Source organism: Leucopleurus acutus, assembly GCF_964270905.1.
Source record: "Leucopleurus acutus genome assembly, chromosome: 10".
Taxonomy (NCBI): Eukaryota; Metazoa; Chordata; class Mammalia; order Artiodactyla; family Delphinidae; genus Leucopleurus; species Leucopleurus acutus.
The window spans coordinates 3,781,368-3,804,992 of NC_139153.1; the positions used below are offsets into that span (position 1 = coordinate 3,781,368).

General features: G+C 44.3%; 2 protein-coding genes across 2 annotated transcripts in view; one reads left to right on the forward strand and one right to left on the reverse strand.

Annotated features, from left to right (window-relative positions):
- XPC (XPC complex subunit, DNA damage recognition and repair factor) overlaps nucleotides 1-997 on the reverse strand; it is a gene marked incomplete at its 5' end in the record, with an annotated part of 33,530 nt that extends 32,533 nt beyond the window's left edge. Inside the window, one exon of the mRNA XM_082848732.1 lies at nucleotides 850-997. Coding sequence (XP_082704858.1) covers nucleotides 850-997 — 148 coding nt within the window. The remainder of the gene's footprint in view (nucleotides 1-849) is intronic.
- Nucleotides 998-1,278: 281 nt separating this feature from the next.
- LSM3 (LSM3 homolog, U6 small nuclear RNA and mRNA degradation associated) lies at nucleotides 1,279-11,029 on the forward strand. Its single transcript, XM_082848049.1, has 4 exons — nucleotides 1,279-1,341; nucleotides 3,555-3,665; nucleotides 5,892-5,987; nucleotides 10,620-11,029. The coding sequence occupies exons 1-4, from the start codon at nucleotides 1,321-1,323 to the stop codon at nucleotides 10,698-10,700; spliced, it is 309 nt and encodes a 102-aa protein (XP_082704175.1). The 5' UTR covers nucleotides 1,279-1,320; the 3' UTR covers nucleotides 10,701-11,029.
- Nucleotides 11,030-23,625: the final 12,596 nt, after the last annotated feature.

Here is a 23,625-nt window from a genome sequence, read left to right on the forward strand (position 1 = left end):
AGATCACTTGCGCCGCTGCATAGAGAACTCTTGCCGTGGTGAGGGATGAAAAGAAGTAAGGAGGCCAGTGAAGAGGCAATCGCTAGTCGCTCAACTGAAAAGTGAGGGTGGCTTGGGCAGGGGGTGCGGCCACGGGAATAAAGAGAAGTGGAGAGATTGGAGATATGGTTCTGAGGTTGAACTAACAGGACTTGCTGAAGGACTGGAGGTGTGCGTGTAAGGAAGAGGAGGGGTCTGCTTAAAGAAGCGAAGGGATCAATTCCTGAGAAGGGGAAAAGTGGGGAAGGGGCAGGTTTAACTGGGGAAAATCAAGAGTTTTGCTTTGCCCAGGGCAAATATAAGAAGCCTATTCGATATGCACGTGAAGAAGTCAGGTGGGATCCGAAGCTGGGGCTCTGAGGTGAGATTTGGCTGAAGGTACTATTCAGATCAGCACACTCCAGCACTCTAAGTCCTGGTCCGTTCGTCTTGTGGGGACACAAAACAATCGCAGTGCCTCTTGCCTATGCACCCTCTGCATCTACCAGGAGGCCGGACTTGATCCTGCGGGTGACGCGGAGCAGGAAGAGGCTGAGCAGGGGAGCTCGCGGTCCGGCCGGGCTCCGCGGAACCGCTCAGGGCGCATCGCTCCCGGCACGGAGGGCAAAGGCGCAGCGACGTCGGGGAGGCCCGGGGCAGCCGCATGACGCCTGCCTCCCGCGGTCACCGGAACGCCGTCTCGCTGGCCCAGGTGGGCGTGGGGCTGCCTCGCCCGCACCTGCAGGAGGCCGGCCTCGCCCTCCCCCACCCGGCCTACCTCCCGCCCTCCTCCAGCCTCTCCCCCTAAGCCCGGCTCGGCCTCGCTCTCACCCGCCTCCTTCTCCTCGCGCCTGGCTTTGCTCTCGCCCTTGGCCGTCTGGCTGCGTGACTCACGTCCCCGCGGCCCCCTGCCCGCGGCCAAGTGGCCGCGCAACTCGCCTCCCCGCGTCTCCCTGCCCGCCGTGCGCTTCCGAGCCATCTTTGCCTGCGCAGGACTGGCAGACGCTGGACGCACCTCGCCGCCAAGGGACGCAGCCCGCGCGCTGGCTCCGCCCCCAGGCGGGGCGAGGCGCGGCCACGCCCCCTCACTGAGACGCCAGGTACCCAATTCCCCCCGCCCCAACGTCGGCGCCCCTGATAAAGCTCCGCCCCAGCCCCAAAGGACCAATGCCAACTGCAGGAAGCAAGAAGCAGCAAAACCGATTATTTCTACTTCCGGTGCATTGCGTCCTCGCCTTTCCAGAGACCGGAGGGGGTTCTCGTGCTCTCGCGAGAGGCGGGAAAGAGCGCAGGGTTTGAAAGATGGCGGATGACGTGGACCAGGTGAGTGTCTTCTGAAGAACTCGCTTCGGCGCGGCTTTCCCACGCCCAGGCCTGGCTCTGCCCCACTTTGCCTGTCAGGGTTGCTTTCTCCAAGCTCACGGCAAGGTGGCCAGTTACGCCGCCTCTTTCTGGGTCTTCACGGCCTTAATCTGCCTCTTGGTTAACCGCGCCTCCTCTCAATTTTGCCTCGGGCCCTGAGATTTTTTTTCTGTTCGAAGTCCGCTGGAAACTAGTTATTCCTCGCTCTCGTCGCTTCCTTTCTCTTGAGTCTCACCTTTTTCCGTAGGGTGGGGAATAATTATCCTTGCCTGCCTCACGGACCTGTCGGGATTCTGATAGAAAGCCTGATAGTACAGTTAAGGAGTTGTTATCGTTACTGAGCGCAGCAGTTGTTGCACAGTCAACAAACACCTAGTGAGCATCGTCTTTGTGTGGTTGGACACCGTTCTGAGCACCAGGGACACTGGCATTGACGTACGTGGTCCCTGGCCCCACTTGAAGTTTATATTCGGGGAAGGACGGGTAAAAAGTAAACATAAGTGTGCGCGATATGCGGGGCTGTGATGTGGTATGAAGGTAACAAGCAAGGAACTGGTATTCAGAATAACTGATGGTCCTGCAGGCTTTCTCACCCGCTCTCCTTTCTTTCCAAAATGCTCTTCCTCAGATATCTTTGTGGATCAGGTTACAGCTTGTTCAGCTTTCTACTGAAATCTCACCTCCTCAAAGAGGACTTCTCTGGCCACCTGGCATCAAACGGCACCCTCCAGTCTGCTTTATTTTTCTTCCTAGCATGTTATTGGTTCATAGGAAGTATATGCTTCTTTATTTAATGCCTGTATCCCCCAACTGGAATGTGAGTGCCTTAAGAGCAAGAGTTTTGTTCACTGTTCCGTCCTCGGGGTTTAGAACGGTGCTGGAAACACTCAACAGGTATTTATTGAGTGAATAAATCGAATGATCAGGGAGTCCGCTTTGAAAAGGCAGTGTTTAAAACTACGGGATGAAAAGGATGGACAGTGGGTAGTAGGGCACAGTCACGTATCTATCCTTACAGTGTTACGATTACTTATTTGTATGCCTCTCCCCACTAGAATGAACTTGAGGGCAGGGACTGACTTCTGTATCATTGTAATCTAGTATTTGGTTAGCTGGTCCTTAACAAACACCTCTTGAACTGGGGATGGGGACTACGTGAGTCAGTATTTTTTCTTCTTTTTTTTACCCCCCCTTTTACTCTATGTTAGGGCTGTAGAGCCTGTAACATTCAGTCACCTTCCTCCACTGGCCTTATGTACTTACTGAAGCAGCTGTCCTTGAATAATCTTATCAGCTCTCCTGGCTTCAAGCATCCCTTCCATATGGACCCCGGTCATCCTAGCCTTGGTCTCTTTGAGACTTGTTTCCAACAGTTCTTTAATAGTAATAAAAAGAACCGTTTATAAGTACTTTTCTGTTTGCCAGATACTATTTAAAATATATCAGATACTTCAGTTAAATACATTAGCTCTAATCCTCACAAGAATTATGAAGGGAAGATTGTGGATTCCTCATTTTGTAAACAAGGAAACTGAGAATTAGAGATGGCATGATTTTTTAATCCCAATTCGTAAGTGTCAGAGTCAGGAATTGAACCCACACTGCCTGACTCCAAAGCCAATGCTTTCAACCAGCATTCTATACTGCCTGCTAAATATATTCATCTTACTGACCAAATGGCACCCTAAACTCAACTTGCCCTGTACTGAACTCATAATCCTCCCTCAAACATTCATCTCTGCTTAGCATTCTGACTAGTATGTGGTAGTCATGAAATGTAAGTTCTTCAAGTTACTAAATGATATTTGAGATAAAGCTGAAGTCTCTGAGAGAGTGACTCCCTACACACTGAAATGGGGTCAGACAGTTTGGATTTTGAGGGAACAGAGTGCCGTCATGATTATTTTGTCATATAACTCCTTTCTGTGTACGTATGTTTCAACCCTCATTGATCTAGCACTTACTCTGTGTCAGGTACTGTTCGATGCCTTCAAATATGTCATTTAAGCCTCACAACAACAGTGTTAGGTAGGCACTGTCATTATACACATTTTGCAGATTAGGAGACTGAGGCATAGAGGGGTTAAGTAATTTGCCCACAGTCATGCAGGGCACTGATGGTTCATACACTTTACTCTCTAGTACTGTATTACTAAACCTGTTTCTTTTATCAGCAACAAACTACCAACACTGTAGAAGAGCCTCTGGATCTCATCAGGCTCAGTCTAGATGAACGAATCTATGTGAAAATGAGAAATGACAGAGAGCTTCGAGGCAGGTTACATGTGAGTAAATTTACTAAATCACCTTGAAATCAGATTATTTCCTTACCGTTGCTCCCTTGTCCCACCCCTTTGAAATGTAAAAACTGTCCACTGTGGAAGAGTGTTTGAATGTAGACAAGGAGGAGGTGGAAAGTCAGCCATATTTCCAAAAGCCAAATGCAACTGTGTTTTATTCATATTGTTAACATTTATTTCTCTTAACAGAAATGGTGTGTTTATTAAAGAATATTTTCATTTCTTTCATTTTATCCTGTTTATTTGTAAATAACATTTATTTGTCCTCCATTCTCATTTAAGTGTTCTTTAAATTACTGACATATATATAAATTTGTGTTTTGTTGTGAAAAATTTTAGACAGCACAGACATACATAGAGTAAAAGGGAAAGTGCCATTTCTTTTGAGTCTATAGTCTTTCAGGTCTTTTCTATATATCTACACATATATACAAGAATGTGTGTCCGTATGTATATATTTGCACTATATACACCACCTCTAAAAAAAATAAATGGGATCTTGCTATACATTTTGGGGATACCTTTCTTTGTCACTTAATTGTTCTTGGAAATTACTGATCATGAGTGCATATAAATCTCCTTTATTTTTTTAAATGACTGTAGAATTCTGTATATGGTAGCAGTGATATTAGGATTGTTTTCCATTTCTTACTACTATAAGCATGTTTATACATCGACCTTTGTGTATATCTGCAAATATTTCTATGGGATTGGTCCCTTGAGGTGGTCCCATTTATTCATGAAGAGAGTATACTAAAGGTTTTGCCTCCTCTTGATAACTCGTTACTTTCCTGAGTAAGTTGTTCTTATAACTACCATTCTACCCTAAAGTGATTAAAAATAGCTACTTTTTATTGAGCATTATTTATATGCCAGGTACTGTTACTCTAAGTGTTTTGCATGTAATATCTTACTTAATCTCTGTAACAATTCTATGAGGGTAGATACTCATTATCCAGTTTTACGTTTGAAGAAGCTCAGGCTCAGAAAGATGAAGTTACTTTGCTTAAGGTGACACAGCCAGTAAAAAGAGGGCCAGGCTAGGAACCTAGGCAGTCTGACTTCAACCCCCTCTTAAGTACTATGACTCTACCTAACATGAAACCTAAAGGTAGAGAACCTCCTGTGCTTGGAAAGGAAGTGGGGACCTACTAGTCTTAAATTACAGAAAGGAAGAAGAACCCCGGGTAATGGAATAGTGGCAACTTCGCAGAGAAAAATAGAATTGAACTTAATCTCTTGGGCCAGTGGCAAGTAGACAAACACCCCGGGACAGACGTGTTGCCTTAACTCTTGGAGGCTTCTTCGGTTCCCTGCCTACACTCAATTGTCTCTGTACTGAATGACCCTCAACCTTTTGTTTTCTGGTCCTTATCTGTAGATCTTTGCCCCCCTTTGTTGCTTTGCCTAGCACTTCCCCGTGTTGCTAATTGGCTATTTTTATTTTGATGTGAGCTGGTGAACCATTTAACACTTGGCTAGAAGTAAGCATAAGTGGGTTCTAAACAAGCCACTCCCTCCCTCCCACCCCCTGGAGCTTCACATTTTAGTACAATGCATGAGCCTTAGAGCTTGGATTGAGGACATCCCTGAATATCTGAGTTGCAGTATTTGTTGATCGAGCCCACAGGTGCCGAAAAGCTGGTGTTCTGGTGAGTTTTGGTGAGGCTATAATGTGCAGGGTGTTGCTCTACTTACTTTACTTTGTGGTGTTTAGTTTAGGACAGGGTGTGTTGAGTGACAGGGTCTTGTGCTTTTAGGAGACTGCATTGCTGTCATTTCAGCAGTTAAAGAATTTTATTTCCTTTACTGTATCTTTCTTGTCACGCTATTACAGATGGAATTGAAAGAAGTATACTGAGAGGTATATGAACTGGCTTTTTTTCATAATTAAATATTATAAATATTTATGTGACTGCCTTAGATAACAAATAGGGTGGGCACTTTAAAAATAATTTCAAATTATTTTGAGTAATTCAGTTTTGACCATAACAGTTTTATATTTGTATCAGGTCAGTTAAGTTAACATGGAGATGATTGGCAGAGAAACAGTATATTAGCACAGCAGGATTATTTTTTATTTGCATGTAAAACTTTGTGGTGTAAGTATTATGTGTTACTTGTAATTGAGTGATTTGCATATTATAAGCCCTGTTGATTATTTCCTAATTTGCTTATTACATTTCTTGGTCCCTCACCTTCCCACTTCAGGCCTATGATCAGCATTTAAATATGATATTGGGAGATGTGGAAGAAACTGTGACGACGATAGAAATTGATGAAGAAACATATGAAGAGATATATAAAGTAAGTCTTGCAGTTCCATTCATCGCTTTTAAAATGTCAGTTCTTCTCAGAATCCAACAGTTATTTATGGAAAGCCTGTCGTGTTTTGATACCTATTCATGGACTCAGTAGAGTGTAGCAATTAAAAAAACCAAAGGCATTGGGGTTGGACAGACCTGGTTTCCAGTGCTGGCTTGGCCACTTCCTATCTGGGGTACGTTGGACAAGGGAAGTACCTTTGCAGATGTAACTTCCTCACTGGTAAGCAGGAATACAGTCACTTCTGTCGTAGGGTTGCCAAGATTCGTTGAGATATGGCTGTGTAAGATGCCTCTGTGTGCTGGTGTATAACAGTAATACTGGACAGTGTTTTGTTTGATGTGGACTTACGTATCAGTACTTACTAGAAACTAAAACTGAGAAATTTTTAAGATATTTAACTAATTAAAAATAATAAATCGATTACATTTTGACATAAGTAACATTTTTATGAATAATAGCTATATTTTCTAAAACAAAATATTCAGTGAGAAGTGTCTTTGTTTTATGTTTTGCAAATGCTTGGCTTAATAGACAACAGCTAGTTACTCACATCTTTGTTTCTGCATTTAATCTGTTGCGCTATATTGTGAATGTCACACAGATAGGTAGTTGGAAAGGGAGGAGTATTTCTTGTGGATACTTGCCTTTGATACTACACCCAAACTCAGCAAGCGGTAGTTTCTTAAAGGCTAGTTGTAGTGTAGAATCTGAAACTATATCAGTGAACTTTTCATTTTCTTGTTATATGCAAATTCATTGGTCTACCTTGCGCTTGGAATGGATTTTTTATACATGCGTGATTTTGTAACATCGAGCTCTGGTCGTTTGGAAAATATTGGTTCACTGCATTATGCAGATCTTCCAGATATTGGCACATTTTGTTGTTCAGTCTTTTAAGTATTGAGAAGCCACTCTGGCCCTCAGGACCGCCTGGATTCACATCTTGACTCCCTTGCTTACCAGCTATATAATTGTACCAGTTACCCAACTTGTCTGTGACTAAGTTTCTGTATCTGTAAAATGGGGATGGTAATACGACTCACTTCATACAGCTATTGAGGATTCATTGAGAGATTCCGTGAAAAGCCTTCAGGTGGCGACAGGCACATAGGAAGTGTTCACATGTCAGCCTTTGTTGGGTTTTGTGGTTCTGCTTTATCCCGGCTTTCCTCCTCTTTTCAACCACTCCCGACTCCGTGGCTAGTTTTCTTTCTCCCTCTGAACGTGGGATTTTTTTTAACCTGCTTTTCCCCTCAGATGTCAATTAGTAATTAGTTTGTTATAAGCCATCAATCTGTAATAATAGTACAGCATGAAAGCTTCAGCTCTGGCTTAACAGATCTCGGTTCAAATCCTGGCTGCTGGTGATTAGTTATGTGACCTTGGGCAAGTTCTAGAAATTTTTTAAGCCTCAGGGACCTCCTCCGTAAAATGCCAATACAATAATTGTGCCTTCCTCCCAGGATTACAGGTTGCAGTGAATTTGGTGCTTGTAAAGCTGGTGGCAAGTGGTGATTGGTGGCCATTATGATTATGGATAAATCTGTGTCTCCAGCTTTTTTCTTTTCTGAGATTCACTCTCTCATTTCCAATATTCTTATTGAAACTATGTCCACGTTGGATGTTATCTCAAACTCAGTACATATAAAACTAAACTTCTGATGTTCTTCACCTTCAAAATGAGCTCATTCTCAATTCCCTGTTTCTGTTCATGATTTTCTCAGTTATTTGGACGTTATATCTCAGAATTTTATATAACAAGTCAGCCGAAAACTTAGTGGCTTAAAAGTACACACGGTTATTAGCTCACAGTTTGTGTGGGTCAGGTGTCCAGGCTCAGCTGGGTCCTCTGCTTCAGGGTTTCTCACAAGGCTGCACAAGGGCTGGGTTCTCATCTGAAGGCTAAAGTGGGGATGGTTCTGCTTCTAAGCTCACTTTCGTGGTGGTTGAGAGGATTCATTTGCTCGAGGGTTTTGGACTGAGAGCACCTCAGTTCCTTGCTGCAGGGCCTCTACCACTGGCAGCTTGCTTCATCAAACCCAGCAAGAGAGCTGGCTAGCAAGGTGGAAGTGACTATCTTATGTAACCTAATCATGATAGTGACACCCACTAACTTTGTAGATTCTACTAGTTAGAAGCAAGGCACAAATTTTACGCACACTCAGAAGGAGGGGGTTACACAAGTGGGTGAACACCAGGAGGCAGGGATCCTTGGGGGCGATCATAGAAGCTGCTTACTTGTATCTCCAGAAAACTATAATTGAATTAATAGAGAATCATTTCAGATGAAGTGGTTTCCATATGAAGGTAAGGTTGGAACTTTTTAGTTCAGAAGTATGACCACTGAGTGAGGGATTTGAGTAAAATATATCAGTTATTTTGATGAGCGCTGACTCCTTCACTGAACTGGCTATGGTAAGACTAGGTTGCCTTTTGCAACTAGAAGGAAACCAGAAGGCAGTGCTGCTTCCTAGTAGCAGACAGCAGACATGATCCTTGTTTCTCTGAGAGTGATTCTCAGAGTGTGTTCCTCGAACCAGGAGTATGTGCACACCTGGAGTGTGTTAGAAATGCAGGTTCATGGGCCACACCCTGGCCTACTGAGTGAGGATCTCTGGGCATGGAGCCAGGAAACAGCCCTAAAGGTGATCTTATGCACGTTGAAACTTGAGAACCACTGCCCTGAGAGTGTATTATCTGGGAAAGAGTTAGATACATTCATGGATGACACATAAGTGTACTTGATTTAGCATACTACATTTATAGGTACTACTTGAATTTACTGTTCGGGCTTCTCCTTTTATGTTAGTTCCAGTACCCAAGAAGCTCATAAAACATGGTTCTTACATTTTTAAAAAGTTCTGAAGACATAGCTATTACCAATATTTTCTGCCTGGTGGAGAGAGAGTTCTTTGTCGGACCTACATGTGGTCAGTTGTGGTACAGATTCCTATAAGCTAAAAAGGATAAATTAATTGTCATTGCCCCACCCACCTCCACTGTAGCACAGCAGGGACAAGGATATCTGCTGCCATAAAAACTCCCTTTCAGAAAAGGAAAGAACGGGAACATAGAGCAGTTACTGGTCCTTCGCACTGATGGATCCCCTGGGGAGGCAGTAGTAGAAGAAATCCCTTGGTTAGGTCATGTATGTCCTGTGTGATATTTGGGACATCCTAAAAAAAATTCTTTTTCATTTATCTATAATTCAAATTTAATTGGGCGACCTGTATTTTTATTTGCTAAATCTGGAGGCTGCAGAACGTTCACAGAAACGTCTCACTTATGCTGGAAGACTCAAATTGTCAAAGGCTTTTTTCAGCCAGGCTATGTATGGGTTCTTTGGCAATACCATTTCTTTAAAAACTTATGACTTCATATATTTCTGATCTGTTTATTTCCAATCAATTCTTTGGGCCAGTCACCTCAAAGTCTTTTTCTGTACAGAACTTGTAGACATCTTTATTTCTTTAGTTCCTCACCTCTAATTTGTGTAACTACCTCTCCCACAAATTAACGTTGACTACCTTGGGTCATTTGCTAAAGTAAATTTGGGTGGGAAAGGGACACCCTTAATCTGATCTTCCCCTCAGGGCTGAGCTTGTTTACCTGAGAAAATTTACAGGGCCGCTTTGTTCCTTAACGCATTTTTCCTGCTTATTGTCCACAGTTGGGAGTCTAAAAACAGTTGGCTTTTATGACATCATGAATGCTGTTTCTTGTAATCTCTGCTTGAAAACCAGCTAGTTCTCACCTAAGCTCATCTCTTCCTTACACTGCCCTGCCCAGTGCATCAGGTTAACAGCAACACTACTAACGTTTGGCTTTTTCCAACCTCTTCCCCAGAACCTGTAGGTTTGGGACATCTTTTGGGCTTTTTCCAGCCTCTTCCCCAGAACCTGTAGGTTTGGGACATCTTTTGGGCTACCTTTGGAGTCAACATTTACTTAACGTTTTGCCGAGGCATGAGAAAATTTCAGACCTTCCATATCTGTTTCCTTACAGCCTAAGGCTTGTTCCCTAGGCTAATGCAAAAGGTATCCATTCTGTATATGAGTGCAGTAGCACATAGAAGCAACACAGGAGGGCTTAGCACAGTAGGATTTTATTTGTACCCACACAACGGTCTTTAGTGAGGTTTTAGGTCGGTACAGTAGCTTTCTTCCAGGTGCTCAGTCAGGGACCCAGGCTTCCTGGCTCTGCCATCCCCAGGGTTCTCCATAATCTGAGTCCATGGTCGCGGGAGAACACAGAGGCGCCTTTGTGGGAGGTTGCTCATCACTTCTGTTCACTTTCCATTGGTTAAAACCCAGTCTGTGGCACCATCTGGTTGGCAGGGAGCATGAGAAATGTGGTCTAGCTGTGTGCCAAGAAGAGGGGCAGAAAGGGCTGGGTGGATAGCGGACGCCTCTGCCCCAGTTGTGTTCCAGGAAAAGAAACAGTTAGTAGATGGTTCTTTGTGCCACAAAGGTAAGTGAACAGGTTTTTTAAGCAATTTGTTTGTGTTATGATGAATCTGTGGTTTTTTGTTTTCAAATTTCTTTCTCGAAAAATAAATAATACTACTACAAATTTGTATAAATGTGTTCTGTGTTTTTTTTCCTCTTCCAGTCAACAAAACGGAATATTCCGATGCTCTTTGTCCGGGGAGACGGTGTTGTGCTAGTTGCCCCACCATTGAGAGTTGGTTGAAACAAAGAATTTATCCTGTGTGGAAAATAGGAGATTTTGTATGATTGCCTCTTTAAATGTAGAAGATACTCAAAAGAGAAACCGGCGTACGTTTTGATTTTAAGAAATAACCAAGAATTCTTCCACTTCTGAAATAAGTTGATTTGCAGATAACTCACAAATTCTTAAGCTAAATGGCATTTTTATTTTTGTCCAACCCTTCCAATAAATGTGATCACGAAGATGCAGAACTTTTTCAGGAGTTGATTTGCTCCATTGTTTTTTCGGACAATTTCTGGGTTTCTTTCTTTAAATTAAATTTGATGTTTCCTTTTTTGATTTTTAATGCAGTCTCCTGTCTTGTGAATTCTTTCAAATAAGCACATGTGTTCCATTCACTTTATTTGTACACTTTTGTGTTGCATCTACTGTGTTTGCGGCACCAAGTTGAGTCCTGGGAATGACAGTTTTGTCCATTTGCTTCCCTTCCTGGAGTCTTCTGGAGAGGCAGTTGTTGAAGCCAGTAACTGCAGGACAGTGAGGTCAGGGCTGATGGCGTCATGCAGGTATGGGATGCCGTGAGAGCACAGAGAAGAGCACCATGGGTGGGCGGTCGTGGTGGTGGGGCTCTCGTTGTAAACACTGGCACTGCAGTGAAACATGGGAGGCTGGTTCTCTTTTCTCTGGCCGGATTATTTCTAAGGTCAGGCTTCAGTGGTTGTTAATCCATTATCTAGCACAATATGCTTAACATATGCACAATATTTTAAGCCACGTGCAAGAAAGATGCTTTCTTTAAGGCGTTGTGTAATAAGGTTTCATTTTATTTCTTGTGCCTGTTCCTGCAAGTTAGTGGAGAAGAAAAAAACAAGTGTGGGCAAGCTGACAGATGCCTTACCTTACGTGAGTAGACAGGAGAGAACCACTCACTTCTGCCAGCCGCACTTTGTCCACAGGCTTCAGTAGTCCCAGGACGCAACCTGTTTATAGCAGCCTGTTCACTGTTGAAGGAATGGGACTGTGGTTCTGATGGTAGCAAGTGGTTGATCCTTTAGATCACCCTGTCTGAGTAGAATGCTTGCCTAAGTGCTGATGATGGTGATACATGTAATAATTGCCAAACAGAGTACACCAGGCAAAGGCATTTTGTGTACGTCTTCCTATTTAATCCCTGCAGCAGCTCTCCTGCAGGATGTTACGAGAAACTGAAGCTCCATGAGCTTTCGTTGCTTGTCTGTGGGTCTGAGGAAGTACCTGTGTGAGTGAGTGGGCCAGGCGTGTGGTGCAGCTCTGGCTCCTAATGTCCACCACAGCCATGACGGCCACTCTGCGGTTCTCTCCACGTTGCATTTATTTTTAGTGGCATCTGCTATCTGTGCCTAATTCCTGAATACTTCTTCTACTCCGTTCTTGGTCATCTTTCTTTTTTTTCTCCTAAAATTGATAGGTTACAGCAGAACTTTTTTTGGCTGTGAGGACTTGTGTACATGCACACGTTTCTGAAAACCATGAACCTTACAGTCAGACACAGTTGCCATCACGTGCACATAAAACTCAGCAGCCCCGTACAAATGTCCACTTACTCCTGTCTGCTAAGATACAGGGAGGGGGCAACAAAAGATTTAACTGCAGGATAACCATCTGCGTGTTACCAGATGGGGGTTTTGCGAGCCCTTTTGGAGCTCAAGCTACCTGCCTGGAGGGTTGGAGCTGGGACCCAGTCCACAGCAGGGGCCGCTCAAGCAGCGTCCTGCCACAGATCCCCATCAAGGCTTTCTCTCCAGGTCTGCAGGGGCGCTGCCCTCTGATAGGGCCCCCGGTGCCATACCTTGGACTTCTGGTGCCACATAGCACACCGAGCTCTGGCCAGCTGGACGGCCCGTTGTCGTTGGAGCCGGTGACTGGTGGTTTCTGCAACGCGGTGTCACGTAACTCAAGGGGAGCCTTCTACCCATTTTTCCTTTGGAAACCTCTCAAGCAGATGCCATACCTGGATCCCCGCGTTGGTGGATTCCTGAAAGAGATTGTCGTGAATTGTCACGGCTTCCCACAAAGAAAGATGGACAGACAGAACGTGGAACTACACACTCAGCTTTGAGATGAAATGTGCCTAAATTGAAATCTGAGTAACTTGAGTATCGCAAATAAGACTGAAAGCATTAGCTACAAGTGGGCAATTTTCACACATTTTAAATAGTGGTTTTTGTAGATCTGCCCAAACTAGGCTGTTTTCACACTTCCTTTTATTACATATACAGGCAGACCGTGGGGCTATTGCAGGTTTGGTTCCAGACCACTGCAGTAAAGCGAGTCACAGGTTTTTGTTTTCCCAGGGCATGTAAAAGTTATGTTTACACTATACTGTAGTCTATTAAGTGTGCAATAGCATTAGGTCTAAACAATGTACATGCCTTAATTAAAAAATACTTCATTGCTAAAACATGCTAACCATCCTCTGAGCCTTCAGCCAGTCTAAATCTTTTTGCAACAGTAACATCAAAGATCACTGATCACAGATCGCCATAGCAAATATAACAATGAAAAAGTTGGAAATATTGCAGGAATTACTAAAATGTGACACAGAGACATGAACTGAGCAAATGCTGTTGGAAAAAATGGCGCCAATAAACTTAATGCAGGGTTGCCACAAACAATTTGTTAAAAAAAAACGCAATAAAGTGAAGCACAATAAACAAGAAATGCCTGTAATATATACCTACATTGATATTAGCCTGTAGTCAGAGGGGAGGAATGTTCCATTGTGTGAGCAGTTGCCAGCTGTGAGCAATGCTCACCTGCACTGGACAGGGAGAGTCACTGAAAATTCCAGGAGTCATCCTGGCAGGAACCAGAGGCTCATTGATGTTTTTGTCCCTCAGCTCTGCTGAGCTATGTGGATTTCATTCTTGGGCAAGCCCTGCCTGGTAGCAGATCCAGGCTTACAACCTACCTGCTTGCCAGCTGCAGTGATCTCATTCTCGATTGGCTCACGTGCTGGTCCATGACTAGTCATCGTGGCCAAGAGAATACAGGGTTCTGATTGGAACTAAGAGTCAGATTATCCCTGCCTGGGCCATGTGGTCTGAGGGTGGAGAGGGGTAACTTCTCTAAAGGGAACCAGGGAAAAGAGTGGATGGGAGCTGGAGACAAAGAATACCTGCTACGTAAGAATAACTTGTAGTCTCCTCTAACTTCTACAAAAATAAGCCATTTTGTTACTTGATTATTAGTAACAAATTTCTTGGAACACACCTCATAGCAGACATTATGATTTGAAGCCATCACTCTGGAATCTAGTAGGAGGCCCTCGAGCACCCTGAGCGGGGTCGGTCAGTGTGTAAGGAGCTTAGATGTGTTCCATGACTGGGCCTGATAGTAACGAGTCCTCTTGGGGGGCCAAGGTGGGGACCTGCAACGCAAGAGGGTATTTGGCTGAGAGTAGGTATTGGAGTCCTCAGAGCTCTGAGGAGGGTGGGATACTTGCATGATATGAGTGAGAAACAGCGAGCCCCACCCAACAAGGGGCTTTTTGTGAGCAGGGACCATTGTCACAACCCCAGCCCAGGGCTTGGCCAAGAGTGTGTCCCCAATAAATGCTGAATGGCTGAGTAATTAAACCATAAGAAAGCCAGTGACAACACTATGGGTGGAAAGGCTAAATGGTACTCTTTTTTTCAGCTTTATTGAGGCATAATTGACAAAATTGTAAGATATTTAAAGTGGACATTGTGGTGACTTGATATAAGTATACATTGTCAAAGGATTCCCACCATCTGGTTAATACATCCATCACCTCATATTCATCTTTTGTGTGTATGTCTGTGTGATGAGAACTTTAAGTTCTCCTCTCAGCAAATTTAGATTATGTAATACAGTGTTGTCAACTTAGTCACCATGGTTTACATTAAATTGTCAGATATTACTCATACCTGAAAGTCTGTATGTTTATACCAACCTCTCCCTGTTTCTCCCACCCTCCAGCCTTTGAAAACAATTTTTCTATGAGTTTGACTTTTTCCTTTTTTTTTAAATTCCACATATGATACATGCAGTGTTTGTCTTTGTTTGGCTTATTTCACTTAGCATAATGCCCTCAAGGTCTATCTACATTGTTGTAAATGGCAGGATTTCTTCTTTTCTCGTGGCTGAATAATATTCCATCATTTAAATATATATGTGTGTGTGTGTGTGTGTGTGTGTGTGTGTATATATATATATATATATATGTATATTGCAACTTCTTTATCCATTCAGGGCAAATGGTACTTTCAAAGTACCATTGCACATTGTTTTCCAGATACTTGTGATGTCCTGCCCACAACTGGACACTTTTTGCCCTTCTAGCCATCTTGCCCCCATTACCATTTACCTGAGAATAGCAGTATATGCCAACAGTAGATACCTAACTATTTATCAATTTACATGGAAAACTAACACCAGAAAATAAGAAAGCCAAGTGTTTTATTTTTTAAAATTAATTAATTTATTTTTGGCTGAGTTGGATCTTCATTGCTGCACGTGGGCTTTCTCTAGTTGTGGCGAGCAGGGGCTACTCTTCATTGCAGTGTGCAGGCTTCTTTTTGTGGTGGCTTCTCTTTGCGGAGCATGGGCTCTAGGTGCGCGGGCTCAGTAGTTGTGGCACTCGGGCTCTAGAGCGCGGGCTCAGTATTTGTGCTGCATGGGCTTAGTTGCTCCGCGGCATATGGGATCTTCCCGGACCAGGGCTCAAACCCGTGTCCCCTGCCTTGGCAGGCGGATTCTTAACCACTGAGCCACGAGGGAAGTCCGCCAAGTGTTTTAATTCCTTTTAGATCCATTGCTCAATTTTAATACCTGGAGCACGTAGGTTCTTATTTTCTTGCCTGCTTCTAGAAGTTTCCTGGATGTAGAAGTAGCATGCCCCAGCGCAGGTTCTGATATTGATTACAACAGAGGAATTTTTTCTTGGCAGTCATCCTACCCACCTACAGTACTATGGGGATCTGGGCTCTAGGTGTTGACAGGACTCCCGGAGTTGCCCTTGGTGGGTTGGAAGACTGACCACAGAGTCTGGAGATGTGGTCAAGTCAGATAAACCTGGCTACAAATCGCAGCTGTGCCACGGGCCAGCTGGGCAAATTACTTATGCCCTAAGGTCAGCCTGTAAGGGTTGGAAAGCTTTTCTATAAGAAGCCCAGGACGGAGCCAGGAACGTTGCAGACACATCACAGACCCCCGGTTCAGAAGTCACAGAGAAGGAGGCAGTACTGGGAGGCCTGTTCAGTTTGCTCTGGTCACTTACTCATCTTACTTCAACTATCCCCACTCTTTCTCCCCAGATAGATTCCAGGAGGACCATGAATGTGAAATAATTTAATTCAGTCAATTAAAATTTATTCTCAAATGTCTTCTCTGTGCCAGGCTCTGTCCATGGAGGACTGAAAACACAAACAGTGCACAGTGCTAGTGCTGTGAGGCACGTGGAGGGTCAGGTGTTGAGCACACAGCGCGACTCAGTGGAAGGTGGTCTAAGTAGGTAATGTTTGAACAGACATCTGAGTAGCAGGAAGGAGCATTAGTCCAGGCCCCTGGGAGCCGTGCAGAAGCTCTGAGGCGAGAGCAGTGTTGCCTGGTCAGGGGTCTGCAGGGAGACCAGCAGCAGGAGGGGGAAGACCTGAGGGCCCACACACAGTCCCTGGCGTTGCGTGATGTGTAGTCCGCACGGTCCCTCCTGAACACACACTAACACTTCACTTCCTTTTCCTTCCTCCCTCCCTCCCTCCCTTTCTGTCTGTCTCTCTCTTTTTTTAATTCAAAACTTGTTTATTGGTATGGTTTCCCACTCAACTTGGTTCAGAGTGCTTTTAGTGCTGTCTGTGTCTGTAAGCTCTGCTTTTCCTCCTGTGGCCTGGTGAGGACAGTGGAGCAGCCAACGTGCAAAGCTGCCTTGTGTGTGGCTCCAGTGGTGCTTTCATGGCTCACTGGGCATCTCACACCCATGAAGCAGGACCTGGGGCTGTGCACCAGGCACTTCTCCTTGTGTTTCCTCTTCTCTTCTGGAGAGAGATGGAGGGCCTGAGCCAGAGGCATGTTCCCTCTCGTGGGAGGTGTTACCCCCAGTAAGGGCCTTCCCTTCTCAAAGGGAGGGATCTTCCTCGAGGCAGGGGACGGCTGGGAGTCTGTTCCCTTGAGGGGAAATGACTGCTCTCCCCTCAGGTGGCCTGGTGGGAAGAACAAAGGTGGAAATAGCTCTCTCATCCGTGTTTTGTGAATTTTGGCAAGACTCGCACCCTTTCTGGCCTCACATGAGGGAATTGCAGGGAGAATTTGACCACCCGGCCATGGGCTTGTGCTCCTAATGCAGCGCCCAGCTCAGAGCGTGCCTCCACTGCCATCTCAGATGTCAGCAGCAGGTGGCGCTGTGCTCTCTGCTTCTCTGCCTCCACGTTTCTTGGTTTGCAGTCAGCGCTGATTCGTGCTGGCCAGCAAAGCCTGCGCCACTTATTTCCTTAAATAAGTGGAGCTCTAACCCAACAATATCTCTTGCTGCCAGGATCAAAGAAGGAAAGAAAACAGCGTGCTGTTAGGCCCCAGGGACTAAGTTGTAGGGTGAAATGTCCCTCGTGCCCACATCTTACTGAATTAAAATGAGATTGTTGACAAGACCACATCCCAAACAACATGCCTTTTGTCAGCACTCTGTCCTGTGTGTGCATGTGGTTGACAGGTGGTCGGAGAGAGCTCTTATCAGGGTTTGAGTCCAGATGCTGCTGCTGTTGAGCAGATCCTCTTACCTGCTCACAGCCTCAGTGCCTTCATCTGTGCAGTGTCCCTTCAGCTTAAGCATTGTGTGTTGGGGGGCAGGCTGCGATCATTCTGTTACTGATTAAAAGAGCCTCAGTTTGGAGTTCTTGAAAAACTCTTGGTTATAGTATTCGAAAGCCAACAATTGTGTGCTAGGTGAACGGTACAGATCTGGAGTCAAGAAGCCTTGCATTCATTTCCCCATACCACTGCTTACTAGGTGAACAACAGGTCTGGCCTCTGCTCTTCAGTTTCTTCCTCCATAAACCGAGGATGGTAGCCGTGCCCACCTCATAAAGAGGCTAAGCATTCACTGGCATCCACCCAGGGTCTGGCTCAGGGCCTGCATGCAGTAGCAGCCCAGAATATCTTTGTTTTCCTTAATTAAGCCAGCGGCTCCAAGTACTGTTCTTGTCTCCTCCTGTCTGCATTTCAGGCCTCTGTGGTTGGTCCATAGTACAAAAGACCAGTCGTAAATATTTCTCTGTCTTATAATAAGGATCAAAGCTGTTCTTTATGAGTTCATAGTTTCTGCCTGGCTGAGTCTCCTACAGCATTAAAATAATAATAATCTCATTGATCTCTTTTTGCATTGTTTTTCCTTAAAGGCTTTTCCAGGCTGAGGACTGCTAGAAAGTGGGTCGGATAAAAGCTAATCATGAAAAGGATTTGGAAATCAGATGAGAGGTCAAGGGGTCTTCCCTGTACAGGGTCTCGACCCTCTCCCTCCTTGATTCTCAGCAGTGTTTTTCTCAGTTCAATATTAGGGTACAAGAGAAATGAGTGGAACCAGGTCTGTGAACAAGGTCACCCAGCAGCATCACGAGACGATGACATCACTGTCAGCTCTTGCCCAGGAAAAACCCAGGGCTCAAATAACCGAGGGAAAGGACAGGTCATCTTCATGGCAGGTTGACAGAGCTGGTTGCAGGCTGCCATCAACTATCAGGCCCGGGAGTGTTGCTAAAAATTACCCAGGGCCACACCCACCTCTGCTCAATTTGCGCTGGGCAGCCTCCCTGCCCTCGCATGCTCAGGACATGAATATCACCAACAGGTGTTTTTTTTGTTGTTGTTGTTCCATTTCCTAGAAGAAAGGTTACCAACTGCCAGAATCAAAATAGAATGTGAATTGTGTCCCTGGAATCCTGTCCGATCCAAGCACACTCATATTGTGCAATGACCTTGAGGGGATAGAGCAGATAAGCGAAATCTCAAAGTTATTTTCACTTTGTTGGAATTGACATCACAGAAGGCCTCTCATCAGCTTCTGTCTCCAGGCTGGTTATGTTTCCGCAGCTGCTGCATGTCAAGTGAATCCTGTTTTTAGTGCCCTGGAGGGACACTGTTGCTTAGGTGAACCTGAGGCAAAATGCCTCACATGAAGAATCCTTTTGTTAAAGTGAGTGATTGCTCTCAACTTTATCCATTTCCCAAATTCATGGTTTTATACATTTTTTTTTCTTGGCTTAAATTCTTCATTGTTCTTAATGGTATGATAGAGTTTTCCATATGGTAGTGAAATACCTATGGTAACTTTCCTGAAGAACAAAAAAAAAGTTAAATTAGAGAATTCAGAGCTTTGTAGATTTGTCTTTCACATATATGATGAATATTACCTTTTTTTAATTGTAAAAAACTATAAAATTTATCATCTTAACCACTTTTAAGTGTACAGTTCAGTAACACTAAGTATGTTGACATTGTGCCACACACATTGTGTTTTCTTAAAGCAAAGCGCTCCTGGGTGTGTTTATCAACAATTAGAGATGTCCCCTATCTGCCAAGTGTTTCTTCCATGAGGTAATACCTTATTACTACGCCTACACTTACTTTTTCAGGATTTCAAAGCTCTGGAAAGTAATTCTGAACAAAATCCATGGGCAGTACTTAAAACATAGGGAACCCTAAGAGAAGGCTGTGAAGATAATTCATCCTTTATTTGTCACAGTTCTAACTCAATTGGATAAGAAAGCCTGTGGACCGGCATAAGGAGGGCTGGCCTCGGGACTGTCAGATGAGGGTCATGGTTAAGGCATTCACGTCATGTCGTCTGTGCTTAAAGTCTCCAGTGGCTTCCCATCTCACCAGAGTGACCTCTGCATACCTGACCCATCTCATCCCGCCCTGATCCTACCCCTGCCCACCTTTCTCACCTCACTTCCTCTGGCATTCACACTGGCCTCCTTGCTGACCCTTGAAAATGTCAAGCTCATTCTCTCTCAAAGGCCTTTGTATTTACTCCTACCTCCTTCTAGAACAATCTTCTCAACTTGTACTGAGCAATAGAAACACTTATGCAAGTCATAGCATTCTCAGTGCCCAGGCCGCATCCTATACCAATTAAATCATCATCTCTGGGGCCTTAATGATCAGTATTTTTAAAAAACAAACTCACCAGGGGACTTCCCTGGCTGTCCAGTGGTTAGGACTCTATGCTTCCGCTGTAGGGAGCACAGGTTTCATCCCTGTCAGGGAACTAAGATCCCGCATGCCACGCAGCCAAAAAAGAACAACACGAAACAAAACAAAACTCAGCAGGAATTCCAATATAGCCACGTTTGAGAGCCAATGTCCTGGATCAGTGGTTCTCAAAGTGTGGTCCCAGATCAGAAATAGTAGCATCACCTGGGAACCCCACTCTAAACTTACTGAATCAGAAACGTTAAAAGTAGAGCCTGGGAGTATGTATTTGAACAAACCCTGCAGGTTCTGTCACGTGCCTAAGTTTGAGAACCATTGTCCTATATCCTCGGTGCTCAAGAGGTGGCTTGTGGGCCAGCAGCGTCAGCATCACTTGGAAGCTTGTTAGAAAAGCAGAACCTGACACCAGCTGGTAAATGCAACCAACTGAATCAGAATCTGCACTTTAACAATATCCCAGTGCCTCCTGCACATTAACATTTTAGAAGCTTTCTAGCTCTGTCCCCTGCGAGAGCCTAAGAGCAATAATGCACTGGTAGCAGGAGCCTACCTGGCACCTAGAGCTTGGACTCTAAGTGTCTTTTAATACCAAAAGGCTTGTTGGAGAAAAGGCTTATTCCATGGCTCGTGCAGGGAAAGTGCAAGATGAGTCTTAAACATCTTGTGCCAGAAAGCAAGGAAATGCTTAAAGAATGATGGGGACACATCAGAAAAACACAGGGGCTGGGATAAAGGGGCTCTTGTTGGCCAAATAGGAGACAAATCTGGCAGTAGTGGATTCTAACATGTTGAATAAAGTAAAAGCCAATGGGTTTGTAGTGCTATAAGGAAATAAATTATTGTGTAAATAAATGAAAGAGAAGGAAAAACTCTTCCTTGCAGTAGAATGCCAACTAATAAGCATAGAAGGAAAGATGGAGTAAGAAAATCAGCCATGAACGCTAAAACTGGTGGGTGAAAGTTTGAGGAACAGAATATTTATATTCTAAAAGTACCTCCCCACAAATGATTTATTAATTACAAAGGGGACAATAGTAACTTTATAGTGGAGAAACCTGGCAGAGACCACCTTCACCCAGCAGTCAAAGTTAGCATCGCCCACCCTGGGACAGACCAGCACCACGTGCCTCCCGCTGTGCAGTGCTGAGGAGGGCAGAGTGTACGTTCAGTGGCGTTCCTGCCGAAAAGGCATAACCGAATCTGCTCCTCAGGAAGCATCAGGAAACCCAAATAGAGCAACAGGTCACAAAGTAACTGACCTGCATGCTTAAAAAATGTCAAGGTCGAGAAAGACAAAGAATGGCTAGGGAAGTGTTCCGCATTAAAGGAGACTAAAGAGATGTAAGGACTAAATGCTGTATGAGATCCTGGACCCAGAAAAATATATGTCATTTTAAAAGGTCATTGTAGGAGCAATTGACAAAATTTAAATACGGACTGTGGTTGTGTAAGAGGATGTTCTTTTTTTTTAAGATTTATTTTTTTCTTTTGATGTGGACCATTTTTAAAGTCTTTATTGAGTTTGTTACAATATTGCTTCTGTTTTATGTTTTGGTCTTTTGGCGGCGAGGCATGTGGGATCTTAGCTCCCTAACCAGGGATCGAACCCGCACCCCCTGCATTGGAAGGTGAAGTCCTAACCACTGGACCTCCAGGGAAGTCCCGAGAATGTTCTTATTTTAGGAAATTCACACTGAAGTATGGGGTAATGGGGCATTATGTTTGCAATATGTACTCTCAAATGGTCTGAAAAAAGTATGCGTGTGTGAGTGTGTATGTATATAACATGTAATATGTTTAGAGAGAGAGAGAGTAGAGAAAAGAGGGCAAAACATTAACAGTTGGTGAATCTAGAAGATGAGAGTTTCTTATTCTATTTCAGAACTTTTCTATAATTTAAAATTATATCAGAATAAGAGTCATATCCCCTCCCCTTGAAAAAAGACCTATGAGAACAAACACCAAAATAAACCAAGCAAGCAGCAGTGATCCAGAGCAGTCTGGCTTCCGAGTGAAGTCTGACTGTCTCCTTCTGGTCATTCAGGTCTGTACTCCTCTGTCACCTCCTCAGAGAGGCCCCAGCTGGTCACCCCATCTAATGCAGCCCCCAGCCACCACCGTCAGACCCTCTCTATCATGTCACCTGCTTTCCTATTCTCATAGCACTTGGTTGGCATGTAAAAGTATTCTTGTTTATACACCTGTCTGCTCATTTACTGTCTCTTCCCACTCGGACATGAGCTTCTTCATCATAGAGATTTTATCTGTCTTGGTATACCCCCAGTATGGTGCCTGACAGCTAGGAGGCACCAGCAGTCAAAGTTAACAATGAATGAACAGACAGACCTCAGTTTCCTCATCCGCAGGACAAGGGGCTGCTCTGCGATGCACCACCAGACTCCTTCCAACCTAGACACTGATGGAAGGAGTCTGGCAATGTAAGAACTACTGTTTAAAGAGCATCTAAAATGTCCTAGGCTTTTACTTACAATCTCTCATTTAATCTTCATAATGACCCTTTTCCATTCATTCATTAAGCAGACAATTAGCAAGTGCCTGTTATCCACTAGGCACTAAGAAAACACTGATTAACACAACAGACACAGCCCTTACCCCCACGGAGCTTCCGAGGTTAACCAGAGCTGGCTGAGAAAACTGAGACTCAGAGAGGTTGCCCAGCTTGCTGAAGTCACACAGCAGGCGCAATGCAGAGCTGGGAAGGTAACCATCATCTCAGTCCTACTGCTGGGGAGCTGCTGCCTCTAAGGAGCTGCTGCTGTGAGTGGGTCCACTCTTCAGGGGGCTCCCTCAGAGCTGTCACAGCTCCTATGTCCCATGACCTCAACACTAACCCTCACTATTCCCCTTTCCTCAGCAAATAAACAAAATGTGCTGTATCTCAGCCATTTCTGGTTATGTTTCCATGGCTTCTTGGTCCCATTTACTTCAGATAAGCAAGGCTCTGTTCTGCTTCACTGGGCAAAGGTTAAGTTCAGTTTAACCTAAGAAATAATCTAAGTGGGAGATGTAATCAAATAACCTTACCAGAAGAATAACTGAAAAAGCAAGAAACAAAATAAAAACCCACTTCAAAAATGTTTAATGATGAGACCGAGCATGAAGAGTTAAAACAATGCAAGAGAGCAGGGAAACTTCCTAAAAGATGTTTGATTTCTTTTCAGCTCATTGATCCTTTCCCTCCTTGAAAGCTTTCTCTGCCAATTAATCACTCAACTTATTACCAGGCCCTGTTTCCCTGTTTATAATTTTGAGCCTCAAGAATCCCTCTGTAAAGACCACAATAAATTTCCCTAGTTAGCAAGACAAACATTTATCTTAGCGAATCAATTACTATGCCGGGAGGTCTTGGATTCCTGGGATTTAGTTCATACCTTTGCCCTTGATTTGTTGGGCGACCTTCACTTCTCTGCGCCTCGGTTTCTGAAGCTGCACAAGGAAAACAGTGTTGTGTTCTGAAATTGCTCTGGGTTCCCTGTTGGAAAATAGAAGAGGGTATTTGGCCAAGGATATGATTTATCTATGCCCATAAATGCCTCTCCTCCTCCTTCTGGAAGCTAGCTAATTATGTTTAGAGTTGAAATGCATTCTCTCTGGGCATCTAAAGTAGATTCCTTGTGGGAATGTCTAGCGGGTGGGTGAATAAAAGAGACACATTAACAGAGTTTTGTTATTCTAGAGAAAAATGTCATATCTCTATTTTTTGTGGCCACAAAGTTCA